The sequence below is a fragment of the Pseudorasbora parva genome, chromosome 25, assembly GCF_024679245.1.
Source record: "Pseudorasbora parva isolate DD20220531a chromosome 25, ASM2467924v1, whole genome shotgun sequence".
In the NCBI taxonomy this organism is placed as follows: Eukaryota; Metazoa; Chordata; class Actinopteri; order Cypriniformes; family Gobionidae; genus Pseudorasbora; species Pseudorasbora parva.
The window spans coordinates 16,365,857-16,393,620 of record NC_090196.1 but is presented as its reverse complement, the minus strand read 5'-3'; the positions used below and the strand labels follow the sequence as shown (position 1 = coordinate 16,393,620).

At 36.3% G+C, this 27,764-nt stretch overlaps 1 protein-coding gene across 2 annotated transcripts; it reads right to left on the bottom strand.

Annotated features, from left to right (window-relative positions):
* Nucleotides 1–7,447: 7,447 nt before the first annotated feature.
* sema7a (semaphorin 7A (JohnMiltonHagen blood group)) lies at nucleotides 7,448–26,945 on the bottom strand. Of its 2 annotated transcripts, XM_067436119.1 has the most exons (14): nucleotides 26,770–26,945; nucleotides 26,496–26,623; nucleotides 25,492–25,530; nucleotides 24,426–24,521; nucleotides 21,704–21,797; nucleotides 21,353–21,463; nucleotides 19,408–19,550; nucleotides 16,800–16,978; nucleotides 14,329–14,437; nucleotides 13,602–13,797; nucleotides 12,541–12,656; nucleotides 12,316–12,461; nucleotides 11,715–11,770; nucleotides 7,448–11,624 (listed from the first exon to the last, which is right to left on the bottom strand). In XM_067436119.1, exons 1-14 carry the CDS (start codon nucleotides 26,912–26,914, stop codon nucleotides 11,254–11,256), a joined length of 1,929 nt encoding a protein of 642 aa, XP_067292220.1. In that variant the 5' UTR covers nucleotides 26,915–26,945; the 3' UTR covers nucleotides 7,448–11,253. The 2 variants fall into 2 exon arrangements, with proteins under 2 accessions (XP_067292220.1, XP_067292221.1); XM_067436120.1 differs by lacking the exon at nucleotides 26,496–26,623.
* Between the last annotated feature and the right edge of the window lie 819 nt (nucleotides 26,946–27,764).

Here is a 27,764-nt window from a genome sequence, read left to right as displayed (position 1 = left end):
GCAACTACAGACCAATCTCAAATCTCCCCTTCATAGGCAAAATCATCGAAAAAGTTGTTTTCGATCAACTAAACAAATTCTTAAACTCAAACGGATTCTTTGACAATTTTCAATCTGGTTTCCAACCGCATCACAGCACAGAGACAGCGCTCATAAAGATTATAAATGATATTCGCTTAAATACTGATACAGGCAAAACATCAATTCTGGTTCTACTCGATCTCAGTGCTGCATTCGACACTGTTGACCACAACATACTTCTAGACAGGCTGGAAAACTGGGTCGGGCTTTCTGGGATGGTCCTCAGATGGTTCCGATCATACTTAGAAGGGAGAGGTTATTATGTGAGTATAGGAGACCATAAGTCTGAGTGGACGTCCATGACATGCGGAGTCCCACAAGGGTCAATTCTAGCACCTCTCCTGTTTAACCTGTATATGCTGCCACTGAGCCAAATAATGAAAAAGAACAATATTGCTTACCACAGCTATGCTGACGACACCCAGCTCTACTTAGCACTGTCACCTAATGACTACAGCCCCATTGACTCGCTGTGCAAATGCATTGATGAAGTTAACGACTGGATGTGCCAAAACTATCTTCAGTTAAACAAAGACAAAACTGAAATCATTACATTTGGAAACAAAGATGAAATTCTCAAGGTGAAAGCGTATCTTGAGGCTAAAGGTCTGATAACAAAAAATCAAGTCAGGAATCTTGGTGTAATTTTGGAGTCAGACCTGAGTTTCAGTAGTCATGTCAAAGCAATAACTAAATCAGCATACTATCATCTGAAAAATATTGCAAGGATTAGATGTTTTGTCTCCAGGCAAGACTTAGAGAAACTGGTTCACGCTTTCATCACCAGTAGGGTGGACTATTGTAATGGCCTTCTCACTGGCCTTCCCAAAAAGACCATTAGACAGCTGCAGCTCATACAGAACGCTGCTGCCAGGATTCTGAGCAGAACCAGAAAATATGACCACATCACACCAGTCCTCAGGTCTTTACACTGGCTTCCAGTTACATTTAGAATCGATTTTAAAGTACTATTACTTGTTTATAAATCACTCAATGACCTAGGACCTCAATACATCGCAGATATGCTGATTAAATACAAACCCAACAGATCACTCAGATCAGCAGGATCAAGTCAGTTAGAAATACCAAGAGTTCACTCAAAGCAAGGAGAGTCTGCTTTTAGCTATTATGCCAGCTGTAGTTGGAACCGGCTTCCTGAACAGATCAGATGTGCTCCAACAGTAGCCACATTCAAATCCAGACTCAAAACACATCTGTTTAGCTGTGCATTTACTGAATGAGCACTGTGCCACTGTACGTCCGACTGATTGCACCTTATCTATGCATCATTTTTTAAATATTTTTTTTTATAACTGTTTTAGTTTACCTGTTCTTTTCTTTGGTTATCATCATTTTATTACTTTTAATTCTCTTTACATTGTATTCTATTTCTTATGCATTTTTAGCCCTATTTTAATTCCTTTCTATGTAAAGCACTTTGAATTGCCATTGTGTATGAAATGTGCTATATAAATAAACTTGCCTTGCCTTGCCTATATGTTGCTCTGTGATTTGATTCCTTTACTGATGAATGAAAATCACCAAGGTAAAGTGAAGCATTATGTGATATCAAATATCTCTATGATGACTACATGATCAAATCAGAGTGCTATAAAGTTCACACACTATGCTCACAGACGATGGGATGGTTTTAATCCCTAGATACAGACTGTCCTAAAGAAACTCAGGCCAGTGAGCTAATTTGAAGGTGGATTGTGGCAAACATAGACTCAGAGAAATGTGTCACCTCTGGTTTAAGGATAAAGTTAGAGCTGGTTTTAGCTACTTTTATTTTTATTTTGGTTTTACTTCCTTATTAGACTGGTTCAGATGTGAAGCATCTGTCCTGAACAATAATTTTACAGTCACACAAGACTTAATTTTAATGTTTTCCATTTGACCATTTATAACCGTCTCTATGAATATCTAAAATGTTCAGGTTTTAAATTATATAAATACTAATTGTGTAGAGAAAAAATCCTGAAGTAGGATGTAATACCAAAAGACTGTGGTAATAAATAATACAATCTGAAACAGAATTCTTATACTTAACAGTAATAACAATAGAGATGGCCCCCAAAACCACTGTCTAGACATAGCCTACTACATAAAAATCATATGAAACCCACTTTGTCATTTTCCAGTCACATAAAATGAGTCATGGCAACAAACCGACAGAAAAACAGCCTTCATGTGCTAAGGTTGGAGTTCTGGCAATAAAAGTTACTACATGTTTCTTGTGGTTTCAAGTAATCTCATGCGTATTTTGTGGGATTTAGTTTTCTGAGGGAAAGGCATCATGTAAACATGAGGCACCATTTCAATACAAAGACTGGGTCGTCTTTTCAGGAACTTGTGTCTAAACTTAATTAAACTATCACCAACAAATAATATAAAAGTAACATAACTTGTATGTCATTATTCTGCAGCACTAGTGCCACCGAACGGAGCTTCACTTTGTTTTTGTTGTTTTTTCGAATACATTCATTGCACAAGTGTGTTGCTTTATTCATTCAAGTTATCTCATTCTGTCTGCAAATCCATTCTCTTGTTTACAAACGAATCTGTGATCAAAAATGAAGGAAGAAACGTGCAATGTCTTCCCCACGCGAGCTGGATATTCATTAAAAATAAAGTCCATGCATTCATAATATTGGAATCCAGATGAATCTTACGCGGTATATCATGTCAGTGGAACGAGTCGGTGGGTTTCACAGAATCAGGTGATGTTCATCTTATGTTGAGGCAGTGTTTCGCCACAGGATGACATCACAGCCTGGCATATTCTGAGATCGATCGTTTTCTGGGCCTGGTGTCAATAAAGATTTTCATTCACTAACAAGGAAGTTTTCAGCTCTGAAACTTGTGTCACTTTATAGGCCAACCCAGTTAGCATCACGCTGGTTCCCTTGACCAAAACCCAATAGGATTTCCCTATAGGCTTTTGGATTATCACTGAAAAAAAGCTCTGTGATCAACAAAAGTTTATGATACTTAAACGTTTTTATCAGAGATGAACACAACTTCTAGCAATTTTGAAGCCTAAATGCAGTCGCCAGAAGTAAAAGGCTAAAGGTAGGCAACAATCTACACCACGGTCGCTCGACTTCAACATCACCATCACTAAGCTTCCGACAACTCATTCAGTTTTTATCTCAAAACAATTTCCCAGAACATTTGAGTAAGAATAGTTTATAAGAGCACAACTATGAGCATAATGACGCTGTAAAATCCGACTGTGTTTACCTTTGTCGGTGTGAAGATGTTTAATCTCCCCAACAGCCTCTGTAGTCCTATTTAGCATGAATAAAACGTGAAACCAAAATCCCATTTTTAAATTAAAAAAACCCACACATATCTCCTTCTGATAAGACTAAATAATAATTTAACCAGAGGTGGGCTAAGTATACAACTCTATTACTTGAGTATAATTAAAATTACTACTGGTCAAATATTACTCCTTTGCAAGTGAAAGTTCTAAAAACAGATTTTTTTACTAAAGTAAAAGTACAGAAGTATTTGTTTTTAAAACTACTTAAGTATTAAAAGTACATTTTCTTTTTTTATGTCAATACATTTATTTTTATTGTTGCATTGTATAAATGCACACTATTCCATCATGATGGTTACAAAATACGACTAGTATACGACTAACTTAAACTCATTTAAATACTTGTATAAAATTCACAAAGCTCTTTACAAATCTGCTGTTACTTTAAGGCCAAATGCACGGATCCAATACACTGATACACATCTGATATTCTCCCAATGGTTTACTCTTCTCTTTCTCATTTACATTTTTGAACATTTTATGAACATTTGATCAAGTGTACAAGCCAAATGAACTAATATTTAAAGTTTTCAGAAAACTCAAACATACTTTCTAACTATGGCCATGGCCACACACTCCGCCGAAGAACTTCTTCCATTTTTTTATGAACTGATCAGTGTTAAAAAAATTATTGGGAAACGTCACAAGACCCTACAAGGGTGGTTACTGATTACTGTCTGCAAACAAAGAAAAAAAATAATAATTCACTTTCAAAGCTGCTACATAAACAACTTTTGACTTTTAGGACTTTGATTTATAAATAAAGTTGAGTAAAAAGTACGATATTTGTCTTTCAAATGTAGTGAAATTTAAGTTATAAGTTTCCAGAAACAATAATACTCAAGTAAAGTACAGGTACTCAAAAGGTGTACTTAAGTAAAGTCCTCAAGTAAATTTACTTACTGTCTGCCTCTGAATTTCACTAAAAATGTTTTCAACAAACCTGGGGCCTGTACCATGAAGCCGGTTTAGCTGACTATCCAGATAAGTTTAAGCTTAGTTTGTGCCAATCCTGGGTTTTAGGTACCATTAAAGTGGTTTGGCTTTTAGCTGTGTTCATCGCCATAGTAACTTATGCTCCACAGCTAACCTGCTCTGGGGCAGGTTATGTTCTGGATAAGAGATCTCAAACTGAAATTGGACCAATCAGCTGTGAGTAAAGTGACAAACCTCTTATTCAATAAAGCCACTCCCCCTGTTTCTGCTCCAAATTAAAGGTCACTACATGGCAAATGTTTTTAAAGACTAAAGCGTCTGGCTTTTAACAATGCTTAATTATAATAATATTAATTTTGACTGATTTAGATATAATTTATGTAATTATTATACCTTTAATCAATTACACATTTATCATTTTAGTTAATCAATCATTAATAGGCACTTTGTTAAAATTAATACATGTCATATAAATAACATCACCTGCATAAAGTCATATGGATAAGCTTTAAAATCAATAAGTAAAACTAGCCTATTAAAAAGAAGCTTACTGAGCTTAAATGTTCAATTTTCTCTATATCAACTAAACTAACTTCATAACTTTTACTTGCATTGACGTATACAATTTTTTTCTTAAAGTTGTCCTCTTTCATTCATTTTTTTTATTTTTAATTCTTAATATTTTTAAATCATGCAATATTCTGCAGAAGAGAGAAATTAATCTCACTGATTGTCTCGCGAGAAGTGAATCTCAGTTCCACAGCGTGTGATTGGCTGTTCACTGCTGATGTCACAGCTAAACCCCTGAACTCAGGATCAAAGCCTGGGTTGACAGAGAAAGTTGATGATCAGCATCATGGGACCAACAAAGCCTGAATAGATTAGTTTGGTTTTGTCAACTCGAAACTAATCCTTTAACCCTGAGTTTGTTAAACTACCATCATGGTACAGGCCCCTGCTCTGTCCAAAATCCACCAAACTCTGAATGACCCAAATATTGTTTATAGTTTTCAAGAAAACTGACGTACAAATGCATGTTAAAGTCACCATTTAATAAAAATATACTATTCTTATTTTTTATGGAATATTGCAGTATTTATTATTAATGATGTATCCATGCATGTCATAAAATAAAACATTTAAATAACTTTATATCTCTGATGATGTGTTGTCACATGCCTGTCCTTTCTTGTGTGCACATGTGGGTTTTGTTATATTGAGCATGTGCTTTTGTCTCTGTTAGATCCCTCCCCCCTTGTTATCTCATTATTGGTTTCAATTGTCCCACCTGTTCCCTCTTGATTTCTTCCCTTTATAAGCTCCTTGTGTTTGTCAGTCTGTGTCGGATCCTTGTTTCATGTCTATGTCTCCCGGTTCCCCTGTGGCGTCATTTGGTATGTTTTGAGTTTTTGTTTTATGTTCCATTATGTGTTTAGCCCCCTCGTTTTTTGTTTTGTTTTGTATTCATGTTTTATTTTGTTAATAAATGATCATTTTACCTGCACTTGAGTCCTCGCACCATCTTCCATTGACTGCGACGTAACGTGTTTGTTTGAGCAAAGGCGGGATCCACCTGTCGTTCACGAGATTGCCCAATAGCAAACCACAACCATCCAATCATACCTGACGGACAAAATCAAGTCCTGCCCTACAGTTTTCTAGTTTGAGAAGCTTTTCACTTACCTAAGTGAAGAAAAGAATATTGCAGCGTCTGCTTAAATATAAAAACTGCATTATTTATGGTTAATTTTTCTCAAAGATGATTTATTTATTGGCTCATATTTTCATCTATGCACAGACTTGCTTGAGTCTCGCTCCAGCTGTCACAAAGCCAGGTTATAAAACATTAATCTTGTGCTTATAAAAATACTCCCCTTGCTGAAATTTGTTTATTTCATCACAAAATCTCCCCGTGCCATTCTGTTCCTAAACTCTACTTCAAAACATCCACTGTGTTTATTTAAATATATCCTGACGGAGCCATGAAGGTCAGGTGTCTTCCAAAATATGCATTTTTGCATGGACAACACAGATTTCAAGTAAAAATATATATTTAATTATAATGGACATATTTAAAGGAAGTAATGCATAAAAATAAATGTGCATGTACAACATACAATACAAAACAAATCTAAAGGCATAAAGTCACATACAGGGAAGTATAGCTCTAGATGGGAATGCTTCAATAATAAAGTCCAATAATAAAGATATTAATCATATTACAATATACAGCAAGATCAACTCAGGAATAAAGAAACACAATGCCCCCTGTATAATATGATAAATTGTAATTTGCTGGAACATTAACATGAAATACACTAGAATCAGAGCCGCCGGTTCACATCTGTTACACTGATGTCACTTTGTTAAGTCCCTCTCAATAATTAATGTGTCAAGCCATTGAAAAATGAAAGAGAACACCGTTTCTTTGTGTAAATCTTTGCATGAAACAATACCTTCATTCTCTTCATCGCACGAAAAACAATAAAGCCGATCATTAAATGTCTGCAAGACAAATAAAACACATTTGATGTCAAAAATGTTAAAGAATAGACATACATTTTCCTTCATTTTCATAACATTCACGGCTCTACATTCACCAGCCTAATGCGCTTCTCTTTCATTCACTATTTACACAAAAACACCCAAACTTACTTATTACTTAACAGTTGTCCAAATAATGAGTAAAAATATATGGTGAATAATTTAAGGGGAATTGTATCAAATTAATGAACTATATAAAAATATCAGGTGAAAATATAAGGTTTCTCTAAACTGTAAGAAAATATTTGTTGGTTTAACTTTAAAAAGTAAGTAACCTGGTTGCCTTAAAATTGAGTTTATTGAAATTAAACTAAGTTGAGTTGATACAATGAAGTAAAAAATATTTGAATAATATTTGAATAAAGGTTTTCGATTCTCAAAAATGTTCTTGTATTAACTCAATTTTTTAATTTCAATGAACTCAAAAATTTTAAGCCAACCAGGTAACTTTAAAAAATGTACAAAAATGTAACTACAGTGTACACTGTAAAATCTGACTGTATCAGATATTTATTTTGGTGTCCCACATGCTTTCGACTCTCTTTCTTTAAAAAAAAAAAAAAAAAAACACATCCTGCAGTGAATTTTTGCTGCCAACTACACCCAGAACAACTTCCTTCATGAAAAACTGTTTCCGCACAATAATCAGTGTTGCCACAGGCTGTTTTTCATGTCCGCAGTCATGAAGCAACTCCAAATATGTGATATTTGGCCTGGGAATGCAAATTTGAAAAGGGAACCCCCCACTTCTGAAGAGAAACATTCCTCTTTCTCTTTAAAATCACACTAGTTGACCACTAGCTCAGCTCTGCACATTTTGAGAAACAATGGTTGCAACAATCCACATTATGAAAATGAGTATAGGTGCAAACACGATCGCAAGACAAAAACACGCACTCATCCCTAATGACGGAAAGTTCCTCAGTAAACAAAACAAACACACTCAAGGAAGGAAACTGCTGTGAACAATATGTCAGTGTATCAGTATTTACATCTAGAATAGTATTTCTGGTCTGACTCTCATTAACTGTACAAGCGTGTTGTACAGACGCGCTATAGCCCTTGAAACTGGTTTTGAACCATGCTACTTTGCACTTAGTGCACAATTGAGTGCAGGTTTTTAAGTGCATTTTTCATACAGTGGCATCTAAAAGTGAGCTAGAAGGCGAACAATTTTTTGCTCCGCCGTTGAAAACAGTTCCAAATGAAACCACAGCGAAACTGTTGCACGTCTCAGAGCAACACACAATATGAGCCCTATTTTAACAATATATGCGCATAGTCTATAGGGGGGCTGAAACTAGTGGGGTACTACTGATGCATTTTATGTTGTAGAATGAAACATGAAACCAAAATCCAGATAAAAACCCCATTGACTTATTGGGTTATAAAGTGACGTAATAACCAACTCGCTGCATTTCGCCAGATGTATGATAGGGCCCTAGCAATGTTTCGTTCCTGAATAAATCAGCATTTTTGAACAATCAGTCAGTTCACAGAGTCAGTGAATAATTCAATGACTCTCTCACAAAGACAGTCAGTGTGTCTAAAATTGCATACTGATTAGATATAATGTTTAAATCGCATACTGAGTAGGTGCAACATTTAAATTTACTTGGCTAGAATTAATGAAATTCAGACGCATCACATTCACTGTGTTGTCAACTGAACTACCAGCGTCAGCTGCGTCATTTCACTGCTGTTCATAAATCCTCTCCCTTGGCCTCATGGGATAGTCTCCATCAAATGTGCTTTTCAGAATCTCACCGGAATTAGTAGGTCATCCAGGTCTGCTGTTTTTCATATGGACATAATACACATTTGGTGTACTGTGCGCATATAGTAAGGACGTATTCATTTTCAGATGCAGTGAGTCTCTTGTTTCATTCACTCCTGAGTTTTTGGACAAATCGGTTGAATGAATGATTCAATGACTTACTCATGAAAATATGTCACTTGTTGCCATCTACTGGCAAATTACATATAAGTATCAAAGTAGCAGTAAATGGCTGTATAACAGCTCGGTTGTTATACATTCACGTGCCTATGGCCTAAGGTCTGCGCTATGTTAATATAGAGTATGTCACATTTGAGGACTAAATAGCTATATTCTCGTCTAAAAAACTCTGTCTGCACCAAATGCGAACGGCACGTTAACGGTCGTGTCCGTTGTAGACGCGGTGTTAAAACTACATTCCATGACACAATAACAGTAGCATTTGTAAAATTATGCTGGTTTGCTCTTCCATGACACTCTCTAAGAGAAAGGTTGCAGGCGGAGTGATACAAATGCCGAAACGGTCCCACTGCTGATACTGGGGGAATTTATCCTTGTATAAATTATTTTATATTATATATTTAGAAACAGATAACAAAAAGAACTGAACATATAAATACAATAATACAATACACACAAAAACTATTTCAAACAGATTAAAGTGCAAAAGAATTATAACGAACAATAGGTAACCCTTTACTATAAGGTCTCAGTTAACGTTAGTTAATGCATAAAGTAACATAAACAATGAGCAATTTTTCTTTGATGTTAGTCAAAAACAATACAACTGGTCATTGTTAGTTCATGTAAGCTCAGGTTTTGATTTTAATAATGTATTATTAAATGCTGATATCAACATTAAAATAAATTAATGTTTTTAATTTTCGGTTTAAGCTAACTAATGTTAACTGGTGGAACTGTAAAGTGTAATATTACCATAGAATAATAAAGAATCTATCTAGAAAGTATTTAGTGCTGAGATGAACACCATTGCCAATACAAAAATCTGAATGCAGTTAAAATCACTGCTCAGAAACTAAAAAGTGTTTACGGGGTTACCAGGGTAACGGCTGCATTTCTGCTGTTCAGCGCCATCTACTGTCAGCTGTCGAGCTTGTTTACATCAGTGCGTGTACCTTTTTTCAGTGGTTAATGGAAAAATATTCTTTAAAAAATCAGAATAATTCATAATAAATAATAATTCATGCTATTTAAAAGTGCCCACGATACCAATACCGTACGTTCACTATCGTGATATATTGTACCATATCGGCATGTCTTTATTATATTATATTATATTATATTATATTTTATTATATTATATTATATGAGTTTTGACAATATCCTAAATGTGTCCAACTATTTGTAAATTGTGAGAAAATTGCTACTTTAACCAAGAAGTCAAGACGTCTGATGGAGTCGCCTGTCAATTGCGTCATATCTGCATTACCCTCGGTTTTATTTGGCAGAAACGCTTTACTCTTTTAGCAGTGTAAACAAGTGTCACATCAATCGCTGAGCGAACACACAGAGTAACGTCACACCATCATTTTAAACACACTTAAATGCATCTAATATGATAAACAGAGCTGCGTTAGGTTAGCCTAGAAGTCTAGACGCACCCTAGCGGCAGCAAATTTAATCTGCCCGCAAGTGTCGTCTAGGAACTCTCAATACCCTTCTGAGCTGTATTCCTCACAATCTGGACGGGCCAATCACGTCGTGTATAGAGTCGGTGGGCGGGGCCATAATGACGACGGCCGAGTTCCGTTTGCGTGCTTCTAGTAAACACAGAAACTGGCGAACGGCGGTCTTTCGAATCAGCTTTGACCACGACTCTGGAAGACTTGGAGTTAAGCTTTTCTCTGAGAAAAGAACAAAGAACGGCACTGAAGTCATTCTTAAAAAGGGAAGATGTGTTCTGAGTTTAGCCAACCGGATACGGTGAATGTTTAATCTATCAATGAGCTCCGTTTCACCTTCGTTGCTCTGGTTGTAGTGCTATCCTATCGCGTGCAGAGGGAGTTTGAAAGACAACCGTTTATCCCGCCCCTCAGATTGAGCCCTGCCAATGGTGAGTTTCCAGACCAAACATCTTGATGTGGGTCTGGCTTGTCAGGCTAGCGTTAGGTCATACTCATGACCAGAAAAGCGGAAATCCACCTGTCTGTTTCCCGTCATTATAAAAGTCCTGTTGCTTGTTTTAAAAAAGTGACTTGTGATCTAGATTGTTTAATAGTGCCGCATTTGAAATATTTCTTCATATTTTTTCAAAAACATTCTACATCCTAAAACTGTCCGAGTATTTCCAGGTTTATGTTTCCGAAGTACTTGCGGTCTCAGACTCTGGACTCCACCGTACACACTCAACAGATAGCAAGCGTGTTATTGTAAGTTATCTGCTATGACGGATGCTGTCACTTTTACTTCATTGTTTACGTCCTTATAAACCTCACTTGAAAAGGCCATAGTCTACACCCGTAACCACTGGCAGCTGTCAATGTTTTACTAATGGTTTTAATCAGCTTGCAGGTCAGAAATGCTGGAGGCCAGAAGCACTGACATTTATATAACTATCTTGACCTTAAAGCAAGCACAGATAGAAGGCACTAGTGACAAATGCAGCCATTAACCAGTCCAGTGCTCTGATCTTGAGAGCATCATTAAAAGCAGACTTAGGAAAAAGGTTGTATTCATTCACCGTTTTGGTGTAATCACGTTCATGGGAAATACATTTGTAATTGCCATACATGTCAGCCATCATTGATGGGATCAGGAAGAGGCATTCTGATTGAGTCTGCTGGCATGGGATTCTCTTGTCCCCATGTTCCCATATATAAGTGGCATGATGGGATTCGACTGGGCAAGAGAGATAGAAGGGGACATCGGTGGGCACAAAGTGTTGATTACTTAATGGAGCTGTTGATTGTTGCACGTCACGTCTAATTCTTCCCTCTAAAAGACATTTGTTAAAGACGAATGAGTTAGGAAGATGGTTTTATCTTTTGTCTTAAAAACAATTATGAGATTATTTTTATAACATACCTGTTATTTGGTTACATACGTTAGTCAGTCCGTCAGCAATGTTTTGTATTCCTCCTCTGAAACAAAACAGACAATTATTAAAATGCTAGGGTGTTGTAGCAGATTTGATGCTATGGGGTTACAGGAAATGGTTTTAGAACATTGTGGCATGGTTCTCTCAAAGTTATGAACAAACGTTCTTCCATTATTTTATATATATATATATATATATATATATGAGATGACATACATGTTACTTACAAACTTAAAGGTGCACTGTGTAATATTTAGGAGGATCTATTAATAGAAATGCAATATAATATACATAACTGTGTTTTCAGTGGTGTATAAATACCTTACATAATGAACCGTTATGTTTTTATTACCTTAGAATGAGCTATTTATACACCGCCACCATAAAATAACCAGAAATAGCATTTTCACAACTTAAGGGAACATTTAGCAAGACGTTCTTTTTTGTTAGCTAGGTGGTTTTAACGCATTTCTATGCAGTTGCTAGGGTTTTACCAAAGTATGTGGTTTTCAGGTGCTCTTGATCACTCAAAAAAGAATTTTAAATAGCGGGACAGGTTTTAAATAATAAAAAAGATATACAGCATACTTGGTTTGTGACGTGCAGCCTCGTTCAGTCCAAGCGCAGTATGGATCACGGGAAAGAACACATTCTTCACAGGAAGCATTGTAGTCTTGACATCTCTGCAGGTCTAACACAGACAGCTGACCAGGATATCCTACAAACAGCCTCCTCTGCAGACAAAAACAACAGTCAATGTGAAATGGAAACTGCAGACTCAAAACTGTTCACTGGTTTACAAGGCTTGATTACCTTCTCAGAGTCAAGTTTCATTGACTGCACTGGGGCCGAGCCATTACACAAATGCGTTTCAGAGATGATAAAAGCTTTGGAGCCATCCTCCAGGATCTTGAGGATCCCTCCACTGTCTAAGAACAACAAAGACAACGAGTGGGAGTAAAGCTTGGAACATACTCTGCAAGAACAAAGAAATTTGTTCGTTTTCTCGAGGTGGCAAGAACCAGAACAAAGTTCGTTCTTGCCAGTACATTCATTCTTCACGAGAAAAGCAGGTGCTGATCATCTGCGTTTCTCCGTATTAACCACGCCCTCTTTAAATATATGACCAATCACACAATAGTTCTCGGACACCCGCAAGAAAAAAGTTCTGCTCAGGCGATGTGTCGAGAACAAGCTGCGAGAACAAAATGACGTCATTTGCCTTGGGAGCGAGAACTTTTTTCTCTGTTCTTGCGGAGTATGTTGAAGCCTTAAGACTGAAGGAACTAGCTAGAACACTTACAGTTTAAAATGTACAGTACTAAGTGCAAATAATGGAAAAATTTATCAAGGCTGGAATAAACTGCATAACTTTTACATGGATTATTTCCTTGATTTGTGATCAAAGTCAGTCTGCAGGTTTTGGGCAGTTGGAGTTTGCCAATTTTGCAGAAAATTGCATATTGTATGATGGATCGTACCCCCCTAATTTTTAAAGGGGTGATGAATTGAGAAATCAACTTTCCCTTGAGCTATTGATAAATAAAAGGTCATGGTAATATAAGAATATCCTGTACATTTTTATGATGGATGGATGCACTTTTTGGGCATCAAAATCAGGACTGTCCTTCACTACTTCTAAAGCTTGGCAGAGCAATGATATTTTATATAACTCCAATTGTGTTCATCTGAAAGAAGAAAGCAGGAAAGCTTTAAGCAGGAAGAAAGCTTCATTAAATAAACATGGGGGGAAAAAAGACAAAAGCCGGTAATGAAAGAAGGGCTTGTTATATCGAGTGTATTGTTATTTTCTCTGGTATGAAGGAAGACATCAATATTCAGAGATCTTGAAACAACATCCCATCAACACGTACCTGTTGCAAGCAGCAGCACATTGTGCATTCTTTCATCTGTAGCTTGGACCCGGTCAACCGCTATCTTGGTAAAGTTCTTATTACTTGTGAAGAAAGGTGTGTCTTTTTGAATGGGATGAATCCAGTCCTTCATCTCTGGATACTCTTTAATAATACGGAGGGTGGGAATTGGAATGGAATTGCTGTTATTCACACACTGGAAAAGACGGAGTCAGTTTTATTTCAGTTAGCATTGTTTGAGTTCGAAGGGTTATAACCATCTCATTGTTACTAAGACAAAGGTCAAGGCAAAAATGACTGCGGCACTGCGCATTTCCTCAAGTATAAGAGGAGATTTAAAATAGCTATTGTGAGGAAACAATAGCCTTGGTTCACCAACAATGGCTACAATAATAACCCTTAACCACTCACCTTTGGGTCAAGTGGAAAACGATCAAGGAAGTTGTTGGGCATAAAAATACACAAAAATAAAACTTAGGAAAAATGTGAATTAAATCAAAATTTGCAGTGACAGGGTTCACTTGAATCTAAGGTTAGTCAGTAATTAAATGTGTTTTGTTTTATTTTTTACAATATGTTCCCATTGTGATGGGAACTTCCCTACATATTATTTTACCACAGTGGTTAACTGGGCGGTGTTGTATTGCAGCGTATTGCAAAACCAAAAGAGGCCAAATAAACAGAAAATATTATTCCGATTATTCTGAAAGTTTATGTTGTTGCTCACCATTCCTGGTCTTGGGCTGGGAATGTCCTCAGTATAACCTTTGAAGCTAGAACTCTCAAAAACATAATCAAGATCCTTCAAGGAGTATATGCAGACAGCAGTAGAGTTCCTATGGGGATGTCAAAAGAACAGATTGTTAACACATGTATATCTATGGAAATAAATTAAAGTGATGGCTTTTTATGGGTACAATCTACAATCTCTGACACACCCTGTGTCCCAATTTGCATACTATCCATCATAAATAGTATTCGAAAATATAATTAGTATGTCCCAAATCGTCGTATGCTGAAAAGAGTATTCCAAAGATACCCGGATGGTTTACTATTTCCGGTCAGAATTTTAAGTACAGATCGATGCACACGTAAAGGCATGTTGGCCAATCAGAAGCCTAGAATTTCCTTCTGACGCCTCTGTTCCACAATGTAATAATATGCCTGAGCATGTATCTGTGTACATGATACAAGCGGCCCTGTTAGCACAGTTACTATCAGCAATATGTGGGCTACGTCCATCATTGCACAGAATCGTCAACCATAAGGTCGTCAACAAAGCAGTCAGCGGTGAACAATCTGACGTCAAACACAGCGGATAACGGCGCACACTCTGACGTCGCAAGGCAAAAACGCCGGTTTTACTGGTCACACGACAACGCTGCAACCGCCGTTTCAGAAAATCCTCACCCTGGCAGGGGTTTTCAAAAATGTTCGGTTTCAGTGACCTGATACTGCGTTTCCGTGTGGAACAACGGCAGAACCACATGTCATTTAAAACTTTCATTGTGGCAATTACAGTACTATGATTCTTTCTGAAACCGGACTGATACCTGAACAAAATGCTGTTTCTAGACAAAAATTCCTTTAGCTGTTCACTAACAATAGATTCTAACATTTTGACTATCACCAATAGTTTGGAAATCGGTCTATAATTCTTAATTTAAATTTTCACCTTTCAGCAGGGGTTACAACCAAAGCCGATTTTCAGACATCAGGAACAACATTCTGTTCTAATGATAAATAAGAAATATGAGCTAATGCAAACGCGGATAAAAAGCGTTAAAAACTACAAACATGGCAGATGTGCGAGTCCGACAGTTAAGTAGAGAACTTTAGATAAAGGGGTTTGAGTGACCAACTACCAATATTTAACCTGACAAAAATATATTTATTCAGTGTTGTCCACATTATATTTCACCTGCAGCAGCATTGTGAACTTTTGTAATGACACGTTTGGCCATTAACTTTTAAATGCCTCATTAAACTGCAAACACATGAGGGGAGTCTCTGTATTAAAAACCCACAAATGGCAGATCAACGAGCGGCTACATTTCTCTCCGATACGGTAGGAGATTAATCTGAATGTGGAGGATTTGAACTGTGACGAATCTGACAATGCCTTACAGGGCAGTTAAACGGTGACGGGATGCGCATAACAAGGTGGCGAAGTAAGCCTGCTACACACTCAAAAGTATATACTTTTTCTTCACAAAAAGAGTACATCCTTTTAGGACGTGGTATAAGTAGGCGAATTGTGATGCAGCAACAGTTTGTTGCCTGGCTTTCATGGCTGCAATTTGCTGTGTTTTCCGCCAACTGGTTGTCAAAATACTATTGGGTAAATTGGCAGTGGGCGGGATCACAGACCAAAACAAAAACAGAGTAGAATAATTGGCTGTAGCATTGTTTTTCAGAGAAATAACAGCACTTTTCCTAAATGATGGTATTTTTATGCTGTAGTACAGTGCTTAATGGGGGTAGGCAGGGTTAAAGAACTCTTTTGCCATGTTTTGCTTGTTGCGACTCTCTGATTGAATCACATTAACAATGAATCACAAAGTCTGCTGTTAAGCAAAATTATTTTAAAAATAAGTTGGAATAATGCAGGCTGACGGTTTCAACAGAACCAAATGCCAACGTTTAACAACCTCATAGCTCACCATAAAGGCCAAATCCCACCAAGGACGATAACTACCGGTATAATGAAAATTATAGATAATTGTAGATAGATAATATGGTTCTTTAAATATAAAAGATAGCCACAACACAACTGTAATGATAACGGCACAGAGAAACAGTATTGTTGGAATCACTTCTCCCTTTCAGATCAGCTGATGAACGATAAAAACATTGACAGCCAATCAGAATCCATCCTGCTTTAACAAGCTCAAGCATTTAAAGTGGACGACAACTGCAGGGAGCGCATATAAAAAAACAAAATGTTATAGTTTTGTTTAACATACTACAATAACGTTAATAATCACATTCATGAACATGATTTCTTCCCGAGTCCTTTCCCGATTCTTTTCCACCGGCTGTGAGGTGAAGACCACATGTCTCAAGATTCTGAGCTCAAACCTGCCGTCATCAAACTACGCGTTTGTTTTGAATACGCGCCCTCTAGCGGACGGAAAAGTTACATAGTGTAGCTTTAACAAGAAGTAACACATGAGTAATGCAGAATGCGGTGTTTACCAGCTGCTGGAGAAGAGTGCGTACACTCGCGACTCCATCCAATCCTCAGCATGCTGGACGAAAACGTCATGTAGGCGGTTGAAGTACAAGGACTCCCTAGGAATCCCACACACAAGCCGTGCCTTCAGAAAGGAAGTCCAGATGTTCTGGAGGAACTGCTTGGAACCGCCCTCATCCACCTACGAGAGATTGATATTTTCACAGGTGGAAATATTCAAGTGAATTCCAAGCCCAGATATCTTCATCTATTCACATGCCATAGACCTGATTCAGAGCAGCGCTATTAAAGGTGAACTATGTAGTATTTTTGCAGTAAAATATCCAAAAACCACTAGGCCAGTGTTATATATTTTGTTCAGTTGAGTACCTACAATATCCCAGATGTTTCCAACTATTTGTAAATTGTGAGAAAATTGCTATTTTAACTAAGGACAGGGTCGTTTCAGCATTGCATTTGACGGAGTTGCCTGTCAATTGCGTCATATCTGCGTTACCCTCGGTTTCGGCTTTTATTTGGCAGGAGCGCTTTACTCTTAGCAGTGTGAACAACTGAACGCACGGAGTAACGTCATAACATCGTTTTAAACACACTTAAATGTATCTAAAATGATAAACATAGCTCCATTACCTCAAAATCATAACCGGAAGAGCGGATCTGTGCAGGCGCCCGGCAAATGAGTTCCGTCCCGTCATAATAAAAGTCCCGGTATTCGCAAGGCGGGTATTTGTTTAACAATCGCTCCAGCAGCTTTGCTCAGGTCCATAACACTCGGTCCTGCTCTGCTTTAGACTACAGTAACGTTAATAACCGCATGCATGAACGTGATTTCTGCCCGAGTCCTATTTTTCACCGGCTGTGATGAGAAGACCACATCTCCCAAGATGCTGCGCTCACACTTTGCGTCATCAAACTACGCATTTGTTTTGCATAGGCGCCCTCCAGTGGACAAAATCTGCATAGTGCACCTTTAAGTTATCGTGTTTTTAATGGCATTCAGCGGTAGAAAGCTGTATAAAGATCATAGATCACATTACATTCTACACAGATTTTGCACAGCTCATATTGTCTGGAGTTTTTTAATATTTTCCTGTCCCAAATGGCACCCTAAACACTTACGGTCTTCCTATGAGTCTGCACTTCCATGACGAAACGGCTCTCTGACTGTCGGGAAGAAGTCCGCTGCGGACCCCGCATCAGTGTGGCCCAATTTATACTTCTGCGTCGAGTGGACATCGTAGCTACATCATATGTTGCATGTGTAACTGCATGTCAACGCAGACAAGGAAGCAGAGGCGGACAGTATTGAAGTATTTTTACTTTAATTTAAAATTGAAGTAATTTAGTTTTTCAAGTATATGTACTTTATCGTTGTTCTTCTTTGGAAAACTTTTAATACACAAAATTCCAAAACATAATATTGTACTTTTTACAGCAATGCATTTCATATTGAGCATCATTTAATACTTAATTACATTAAAACAATTTAGTACTGTATACTTTTACTCAAGTTTTAGTACGAAAGTATTAAGGCATTAAAGGTAAGAAAATAACAACTTTTATTTATGAAATGTAGTGCAGTAAAATGTGACATTATATATTATGCTTTTGTATGTAGTGAAGTAACATTTTTCTGAAGAAAAACAGAAGTATAAAACAGCCTTTAAAGGATACATGCCATTGCAAGTCCACAAGACCGAAAGAGGGTAGAAGTTATTAGAAGTCATTTGGGACAGGGTCATAATGTTTGCAAAACAACAAAATGGAGCGTTTTCTTAAGGGAACTGTATGTAAGAAATATATTTGAATTAATCCTATAAAGGCCCTGATATGTCACTAGACATTAAGAAATCATCTTAATTTCAAATACTTATATCACTGACAACAGTAGTCCGGCTACTGTAAGTGTTTGTTGCAGCCCTCAACTGATGTTGATGTTGTCATGTTGTGTTTTGGCCTGAAGCTCCGCCCTCCACCTATCGACCAATCATGAAGTCAGTCGTGTTTCAGCGTCCGGGTTGCCAGCTCTGCTCTAGTTACCACAGCTGCAGCTACAAACTATCTGGCAACCTCCAGTTAGGGGGGAGGGGGAGAGGGGATAGTGATTGCAGTACCAGTTTTGGCCACAATCTTACATACACTTCCTTTAACATTCGCATATGCAAGAAAAAAATGGTTATTCTAAGAAGAAAAAAAATTCTTAGAGCATATTTTTGTTAGCTGGGTAACATCTGTGGCTCAAACTAGATTCTGAACTCTGTGCAGTCTTGTTTTCCGCTAAAGATGGTTTCACCTAATTTAGCTGATAGCTGTAGTGTTGTCCTTCACAAAAGCGTGAAAGAAGTGTGATGAGTGATAGTATTTCAGGCATTGTTGAGTTGCCACAGAGTCTTGCAGTTCTTCAATCTAATTTTGAGTTTCTGACTTTGTAAGACTTCTCTCTGGAATAATTCATGGTAACCCTAACAAACAAATACCTTTATAAGATAAGGCCAAGCATCTTCGAAATTTTTAGGATTGCTTCTGAAGTTCACTTTTCCACAATAATGGTTCACTTAGAAAGCCTCACAATGAACCGTCACATCTTTCATATATAAGTGAGAAACATACCTTACAAACTCTGGCAACTCTAGATATCCAAGGATCAGCTTCGGGGCTTGTGTCTGGGTTCTTCTCACGAAATAAGACGTATATCTTCTCATTCAAGGAGTCATTTTTGCGCTCGGCCAGAAAACTGGAGATAAAAGTGGGCTCTGTGGGGGAGTCAGAATAATTCATTATTTTGTATACACATTACTAGTGGTTGACTGATATCTTCAAGCCTGATATATATCAGCCGATATTTGGTATTTTTAAAATATTGACATCACCCTGATAAGAAATAAAGTTATTTCTTATAATTAAAAAATATATAAGATAAAGTTAGAAGCAGGACTTTTATTTTGATGGATATAAGCATAGCGTTTGCTTTTATGTTATTAGCAATGGAAAGGCAAACAATAGGCTATCATATTTTCTTATTCACAGTCAACATTCAGCCAATACGCATCAATATCGGAATATTGAATAGAGGGCAGGGTCTGACTTCAGCACACCTCCTCTTCATCTCTTGCTCATAGCAGACTAACGGTTGGAGGGGAGTGGTTAAGGATATTCAAACCCAACCCTGGGATACCATCCCTGACCGGAAAGTTACTTTTCAGATTTTGTTTAAAGATTACCATGGCAAACTATTTTTATTTCTGTGTATTAACTTGCATGGATTAATTGTTCACCCTAAGACCTGTAATGTGTGCTAACCATAGACTATAAAAATATATAGACGTAGTGTCCGTGACGTCTCCCATAGGATCCTGAAGAGCTGTTCTGAAGCTTAAAGTGGAGACAAGCTGGCCGTTGCCATCTTGGCAGCGTCATCGCGTGTCATAACAGGAAATGGGCAAAGAGGCAGGATGTGGGCGGAGCTTAGGTGGCGCAATGGCTAACAGTCAGCGGAGAAATAGCTATCCACCTGTCAATCAAAGTGGCCACGCTCTTAATTATGCAGAACAGCTTTATATAATGTAAATGAATGAGTTATAAAAATAAAAATAAATCACCCCCCTCACAGTTGCCATGAAGGGCAAAATGTGCCATATAGACCAAAACCACAATTTATAGCTGCGCTATATTCAGTTGACCACTGTCATATTAATGTCATTTACACTATGCTGTATGTAAAATTAATGCTACCATGTCTGTATTTGAAACAAATATGATTACCAGTGCACACAAACATACAGATTACTGAGTGTCCTGTTAGCCTACAGTGTTTTACATTTTTATTCATTGTTTTTATTACTTTATTTGTGAAAAATTCTGTAATATGATTGCAGAATCAAGTATAAGTATGTTTATTTTAAATATTTTTTAATGTATTTTCATATTTCTTATTTATTAAATATTAATATAAATTCTGTACATTATAATATATCGGCCATCAGTCACCCTGCTCTCTAAGGTATCAGCAATTACAGCTGGCCGAGCACTATTTATTGCACATTTTTATTCATTGCACATTTTCATTATTTCAATGAACCACTTTAGTTTCAAATGAGAAACAGTGACTATAGGGTGTATTTTGAAAGCTGATGCTTGGGAGAGGCAAAATGTCATCTCAACAGAAAAAAGGTCAGCATTTGAGGAATTTTCGCATGCTCAGCCAACTGTCAGCAAAACAAACGTGTATACTAAATTGCATTCTGTTCCCAACCCTGGTCCTTGAGGGCCACTGTCCTGCAGAGTTTAGCTCCAACCTTGATCAAACTCATTTGCCTCTTTCTTTCTAGTAATCCTAAAGAGCTTAATTAGCTGGTTCGGGTGTGTTCGAGGACCAGGAACAGAATGCCTGCTCTATAGTATAGCATTAGAGGAGATCTACGACATCTAAGTTCCTTGAATCTGAAATAATCTTTCTTTGGGGACATTTGGAAACAGAAAGACAGTTCATGGATATAATATGTGTTTGTCGAAAAATGCTAACGTTTTCTTCTAGTCACTTTAGTAAAGATTCTACCTGAGACCCACTGGTCATGCATCCATATGCTGGTTCGTTTTCCAGCTTTTCTTCGAAACTGCAGCAGGGTTCCATCACTGTACAGAGGAGCTGCTGCATAGAGGTCTCCATCTGAACATAAAATTCATTCAACAATTATTACAAAAGAGCTGACACACCCTTTCTCGGATATGGCCATATGCATTATAAACCAGAGATATAAATGTTACATCAAAGATGTGCACTCTCTGTTCAAGCCATAAAAATACTCTGAAAGCCTAGGTGTTACGCTAGATGAGCATTTATAATCCTTCGGCTCATCACAAAGCCTAAGCAGATCAAAACATTAAGCGGCTTGTGCCTTCCACCTACCTGCTATCAGGGACAACGAGTTTTGTGTATACATATAAGGTGAGATTCCTGTGCCTTCCACAACCTCAGTGGAACGATTGCTTTCTTTGGGAAACTTTAAAAAGAGAAAATATTAGTGAGCAATAATATGGCAAGCCATTTTAACATTTATTCAACAGGATATGAAAAGATAAGCTCTCTACAATTCAACATATAACTACATATATTAATAACTTTTACTAGTTTAAAGGAGTCATGAACTGAGAAATCAAAATTTCCTTTTCCTTTTGACATATGAGAGGCCATCATTTCAGAACTGGAAACTTCCTTGTTAGTCCAAACACAGCTTTTATTGTGCCCAAGCCCAGAGAACGATTCATTGCGGAATCTAACAGATAGATAAAAGATCATCTCTGCAGAAGAAAATCAATGCCTACTTCATCATTGCAACTGCGACCACGCCCACTGGCAATATAGATATATATATATATATATATATATATATATATATATATATATATATATATATATATATATATATATATATATATATATATATATATATATATATATATATATATATACACTAACGTTATAAATGCACCCTAGGAAATATTATAAAATAATAAAACAATGCAGTTCATGACGCCTTTGAAGTTGTGATGTCAGAAATTTCAAATTTTTACAAGTAATAAGTGAAGGGGGGATTCTGAAATCCACTGCCGCTTCAATATACCTGTATATATTTATATCCTAATTAACTTCATAATCAAAACTTTAATCAATATTTATCCTATATTATTATAATGATTCTATCCAGTAATGATTTTGTTTTAGTTTCTTGTTTTCTAAAGTGTATGTTTGGTCTCTGAGGAGTGACTGAGGGTCTGGCCTAGAGATGTGTGATGTGTCACTAAACACTGGCAACAAGGTCGTGTGTTTGGATTTTGGAGGTATCACACACCCCTAACATGACAGGAGTGCAGTAACAGGTTAGCCCAGCTTCCAGATATGAAATATGGATTTGTCTTTCATTTAATTTATGTTTTATTCCTTTTATATTTCCTTTTACTGAAACACTAAAAAGTCAAGATGAATATTGCCTGTACTATTGTGTGTCCCTCTCACTGAAAGAAAGCACATGTTATCAGTATGTTTTGGTAAGAACTAGTTAGAGCTGGAGCTTAATCAGCTCCAACCTTGGAGAGACTGTGTATCTGTGTATGTGCCCAATATTCTGTGTTACAGATCAGAATGGTGTTCAATGGGCACTCTAAGAGATGGGTGGACTTGTTGTTCTGGGCAAGCTGGCGCCTGCTCCAGATCTGGAAGGTCACTACGGGCCTAATTCCGGGGTGAAAGCGTCAACAAGTGACATGTCTATGGAATAGTGCATCAGATTAACTGACATGAGTGGAAATTTACCATGACTGTGCATTGTCTCTGAGCCAATCAGAACCATCCACATTGCAGTAATGACGTGGATAGACCTTGAAAACGGTATAACTGTTGTATGTACGATAGGGCGAGGCAACGAGACGGTGAGAGAGGGAGCGCAGCCTACGAACTCCTTGTGAGACTTGAAGCTGGCTTCTGCTTTTGAAACTGCAAACTATTCTAAGTAAATTTTTCTTTTAATTAATTGCAATCCTGACTCTGTCTTTATTTCTTCACTACTGGTCCTAGGTCATAAGCTGTTAACCCCTAACATAACTGATATAAAAATGGCATTTTTAGGCAATATCAGGAATGATCAACTAATTAAAATAGAATGGTTGATGTCAAAAATGTATTTTCTGGTAAATATTAAAAGTCAAATTGGCTTGTCACAGTAGCATTTAAACTTCAAACTAGTAAGACATTGGTTCTCAATCACATATTTGAAAGTTTTCACAAAAGTTTTTTTTTTTAAATTTGCAGTAAAACAACCTGAAACCAGACAAATGCCCTTTACACAGCCTGTAAAGCAAACATAATTGCATAAAGTCCGAGCTTATATATAAACTGTTTAATTTGTTTTGAGAATGGCTCAAGATTTGCTGCGAATGCTCTCTGAGGTGAAAGTTTTGCGCAAGAGAGAGCAAGCCAGCAGGAGAGAAAGACGGGGCATCTTTTTATTAAAAATACTAGCTGCAATCATGTGCTCCATATAATTAAAACTGAACACTAAGAATAGTACAATAAAAGCTGCTGCATTAAATATTTTAGTACAACCAACTTGGGTGTGGATAGTTCACCCAAAAATGAACATTTGATGTTTATCTGCTTACCCCCAGGGCATCCAAGATGTGTTTGTTTCTAGTTATAATTAGACCCCATTAACATGCATTATACAAGCAACGGTTGGAGTTAAAAATCTTAATTTGTGTTCTACTGAAGAAACAAACACACCCACATCTTGGATGCCCTGGGGGTAAGCAGATAAACATCAAATTTTACATTTTTGGTGAAGTAACCCTTTAAGTCATTTCAAATAAAATTACATGTAACTGACTTTAAAAATAGAGATTAATGTTGTATAAGAAAAAAGCTGAAAATTGTTTATTTTAATGACTTATTGATCATATATTTTTAAAGTAGGGTTCAATGTACCCAATGTTAATATGAAAACATCTTCTATATTGATTTTTCACAGGTATTATTTTACAAATTTTTTTTGAATCTGATTGAAATTTTGTTTGCACAAATAAAGTTTTTTTCTCAGTACAGAGACTAAATGTTGCTCCATATATTTATTTCTTACCAGTTTCCAACACGTCGGGTCTTCTCCATTCGTTCCACAAACAATTGTGCAGTCTTGAAATTTCTCAATTACGGTGACTACATTTTTACAAGAGCTCTGTATAGACAAAGGAATATTAGTACACTGTTTGTTAGTACAAAGTTAGTACAATTAGTACAAAACCACAAATTGTTGGTTTAACTTGGTTTAATTGTTGGTTTAGCTTAAAGGAACTGTATGTAAGAAATGTATTTCCCTTAATCATAAAAAGGCCCTGATTTGTCCATAGACATTAAGAAATCATGTTAATTTCAAATACTTATATCACTGTCAACAGTAGTCCGGCCAGGGTATTGTCATTTAAAAGTTGTTGTTGCAGCCCTCAACTGATGTTGACATGTTTTGTTTTGGCCTGAAGCTCCGCCCTCCACCTATCGAACAATCACGAAGTCAGTCGTGTTTCAGCGTCCAGTTTGCCAGATCGGCTCTAGTTACCAACACTTCAGCTACAAACGCTCCTGCTGTATTCTGCAGCCTATCTGGCAACCCCGAGTCAAAGGGAGGGGGGGGGGGGATACACCACTCTACAGTTATTTGAAAGTAATTGCAGTACCAGTTTTGGCCACAATCTTACATACACTTCCTTTAAAAAAAGTAAGTAACCTAGTTGCCTTAAATTTGAGTATATTGAAATAAAAAATTTGAGTTGATACAATGAAGGAAATTGGTTTAATAAATGGAAACTCAAAATATTATTGTATCTGAACCACACAAAAAATTTGATAAATCCTGAAGATAGCAAAGTTTGGTTTCACTGGGTCATCACAAATAAAACACATAGGCTACAATTCCCCAATATGCTTACAAAATCTTTTAATAATATTTGAATAAAAGCTGTTTATTCTGAATAATATGTTTTAAAAAATGTTTTGTATTAACTCAAAATTTGAATCTCAATTAACTCAATATTTGAAGGCAACAAGGTAACTTATTTTTTAAATATTTTTTTTTACAGTGTAAGAATGTTAATCCATAAAACTCCATTTGTTCTTTTTTACTCCTCTTCAAAAGAATGTAAATTACTCACCATATCACACCTTGGTAAATATGGATTCAGAATGAAGTTCTAAAAATAATAAAATAAAAAGCATCTGAATAAATTGCATAGATTGTGTCTTAATAAATAGGTTAGGTTTTTTTTTTTAGCATCTTAGTCACAAAGTCTTCTGAACACTTCTTAAATTGTACGTAATAATAATTTAACAAAACATAGACAAAGCAACCGACCACATGCAAGTTTTCTCAATAACCAACCACACAGTTAAAGGGTCAGTACACCCAAAAAATTAAATTCTGTCATTAATTAGTTCAACACCCTAAGAGTAGTGAGACAGACTTTGTAACGACTTTAGTCACTTTTATGGGTCTTGAGAGAGAGGAAATAACATTGGTGTGAATAAAGACCTTTCTGAGCCATCAGATTTCAACAAAAAAATATGTTAATTTGTGTTCCAAAAATGAACGGAGGTCTTACTGGTGTCGAATGACATTATGGTTAGGTATTATTGACAGAATTTTCATTTTTAAGTGAACTAAGCCTTTAACATTTTAATAATTGATTGTAACCACAGCAAGAAAAGACTTATTGATGGAAATAATCTTTCATTAACACATATGTCACTTCACTGCGTCTGCGGGTTTTTTTTTGTAATGCCTGAATTAAATTACTGACAGACGTTGCTATGGAGCCGTTTCGTGCGTCATAGGCTACAATATCTGGTTATCTATCCACAATATATAATTTAACGTAGGCTATAACGTTTAATTATTTACACTGCCAGACTTTTCATTTAACTTTACTCTTAACTGAAGGGTAAAAATAAGAATTTCTTATCGATATGCAATATATGCGTTATGCTTAAAGGCTACCGTGAATAGAACTAGCCTAGATTAAAACGTTTGTAGAGAAATAAAATATTATTTTTCAATAGAAAATAACAAAATCATAAAGATGCATCGGCTATCACATATTCAACACGTAGCCTATAAATATCACAGGCTATAAATTACATAAGAATAACCAGTAATTACCTCCAAACTCTGACCTCCTACATCCAAATACAGGACATTATTAAATCCTCCCACCAAAAGACTATTTGATCCTTTTTGATGGAATAAGACTGTATGACTATAATTTGTGTCGTATAACACAGAATCATCTGAGGAAAAAATAAAACTGGGTAAGTAAAAGTAAAAGTAAACCTTTTAAAAGTGATATACCTTTCTCACAGTTCAGACTAATAGAAGCTACTATCAAAATGGTATTATTAGTCTGATTGCATGACAAATTTGGATTTTCTCTTACCTTGTCTCAGTGTTAATCTGGGATTATAGGAGCAAAACACGCACTGAAAGCACGCTCCATAAATAAACCAAGGATACGCCAAATTGCATTTGATGTAGACAGAGAAATATCGTTGTTTTAGGAGCATTGTCCAAGCACATTTCATCCACACCAGTTGCCCTGTGCTGCAACCGCATATTGACTGTGTCCAGATAAGCCCCGCCCGGTTCCGGGTAATTGAACTAGTTACTAAGTAATGTAATTTAATTACTTTTCCCTTGAAAAAGTAAAGTAAGGGATTACTCTTATTTTTTCTGTAATTTAATTACAGTTACTTCTGATGTACCATTATTGAACTAAATACTAAATATAATTATACATGATTTAATAGTGGACTTAACATCAACATTTAAAGTCTAACTTTAAATGCATGTTTTTATGTATCTTTCTCACATTTGTAATACTTTGGTCAGTTAATAAGAGTAATTTTTTGTAGTTTTATATTATGTATTTGAATGAATTAAGAACTTTTTCATGTCTAACCTTGAATTGCTTAACTCGAGGGTTGATTTAGAAAGTAATTAAAAAGTAATTAGTAATAATTAATTAAATACTTTTTGGAGAGAGTAATTTGTAAAGTAATCTAATCACACTATTGAAGATACTAGTAATTAGTAACTAGTAATTAATTACTTTTTTTAGAGTATACTTACCCAACACTGGTCACAAGTGTCAGATATTAAATGAGATAATAACTATATCTGCAACACAAACAGAAAGTGCATGTTAGTTTCAAACACGAGAAGTGAAATGTTATATAATTTAAAAAAAGGATTATGACAAACAATTATTTTGAAAGCTTTTTATTCAACTCTAACTTTTCAATATAACTGATGTGTGTCACTCTCAGTCTCAGTTACAGCAATTGAACATAATAAATGGAACTTGAACAAAAACATTGTGTGTAAACATGTTTGTTAGTATCAGCATATAACATTGGCCATAGTAAAATATTG

Excerpts from the sequence above, each read along its gene's own strand:
- sema7a (XM_067436119.1), bottom strand. The coding sequence starts at position 26,914 with ATGAAATGTGCTTGGACAATGCTCCTAAAACAACGATATTTCTCTGTC. Across the intron at positions 21,464-21,703 it reads CTCGTTGTCCCTGATAGCAG|ATGGAGACCTCTATGCAGCA; the intron begins GTAGGTGGAAGG and ends TTTTATGTTCAG. Across the intron at positions 11,771-12,315 it reads GGCTGCACGTCACAAACCAA|AGGAGGAATACAAAACATTG; the intron begins GTATGCTGTATA and ends GTTTTGTTTCAG.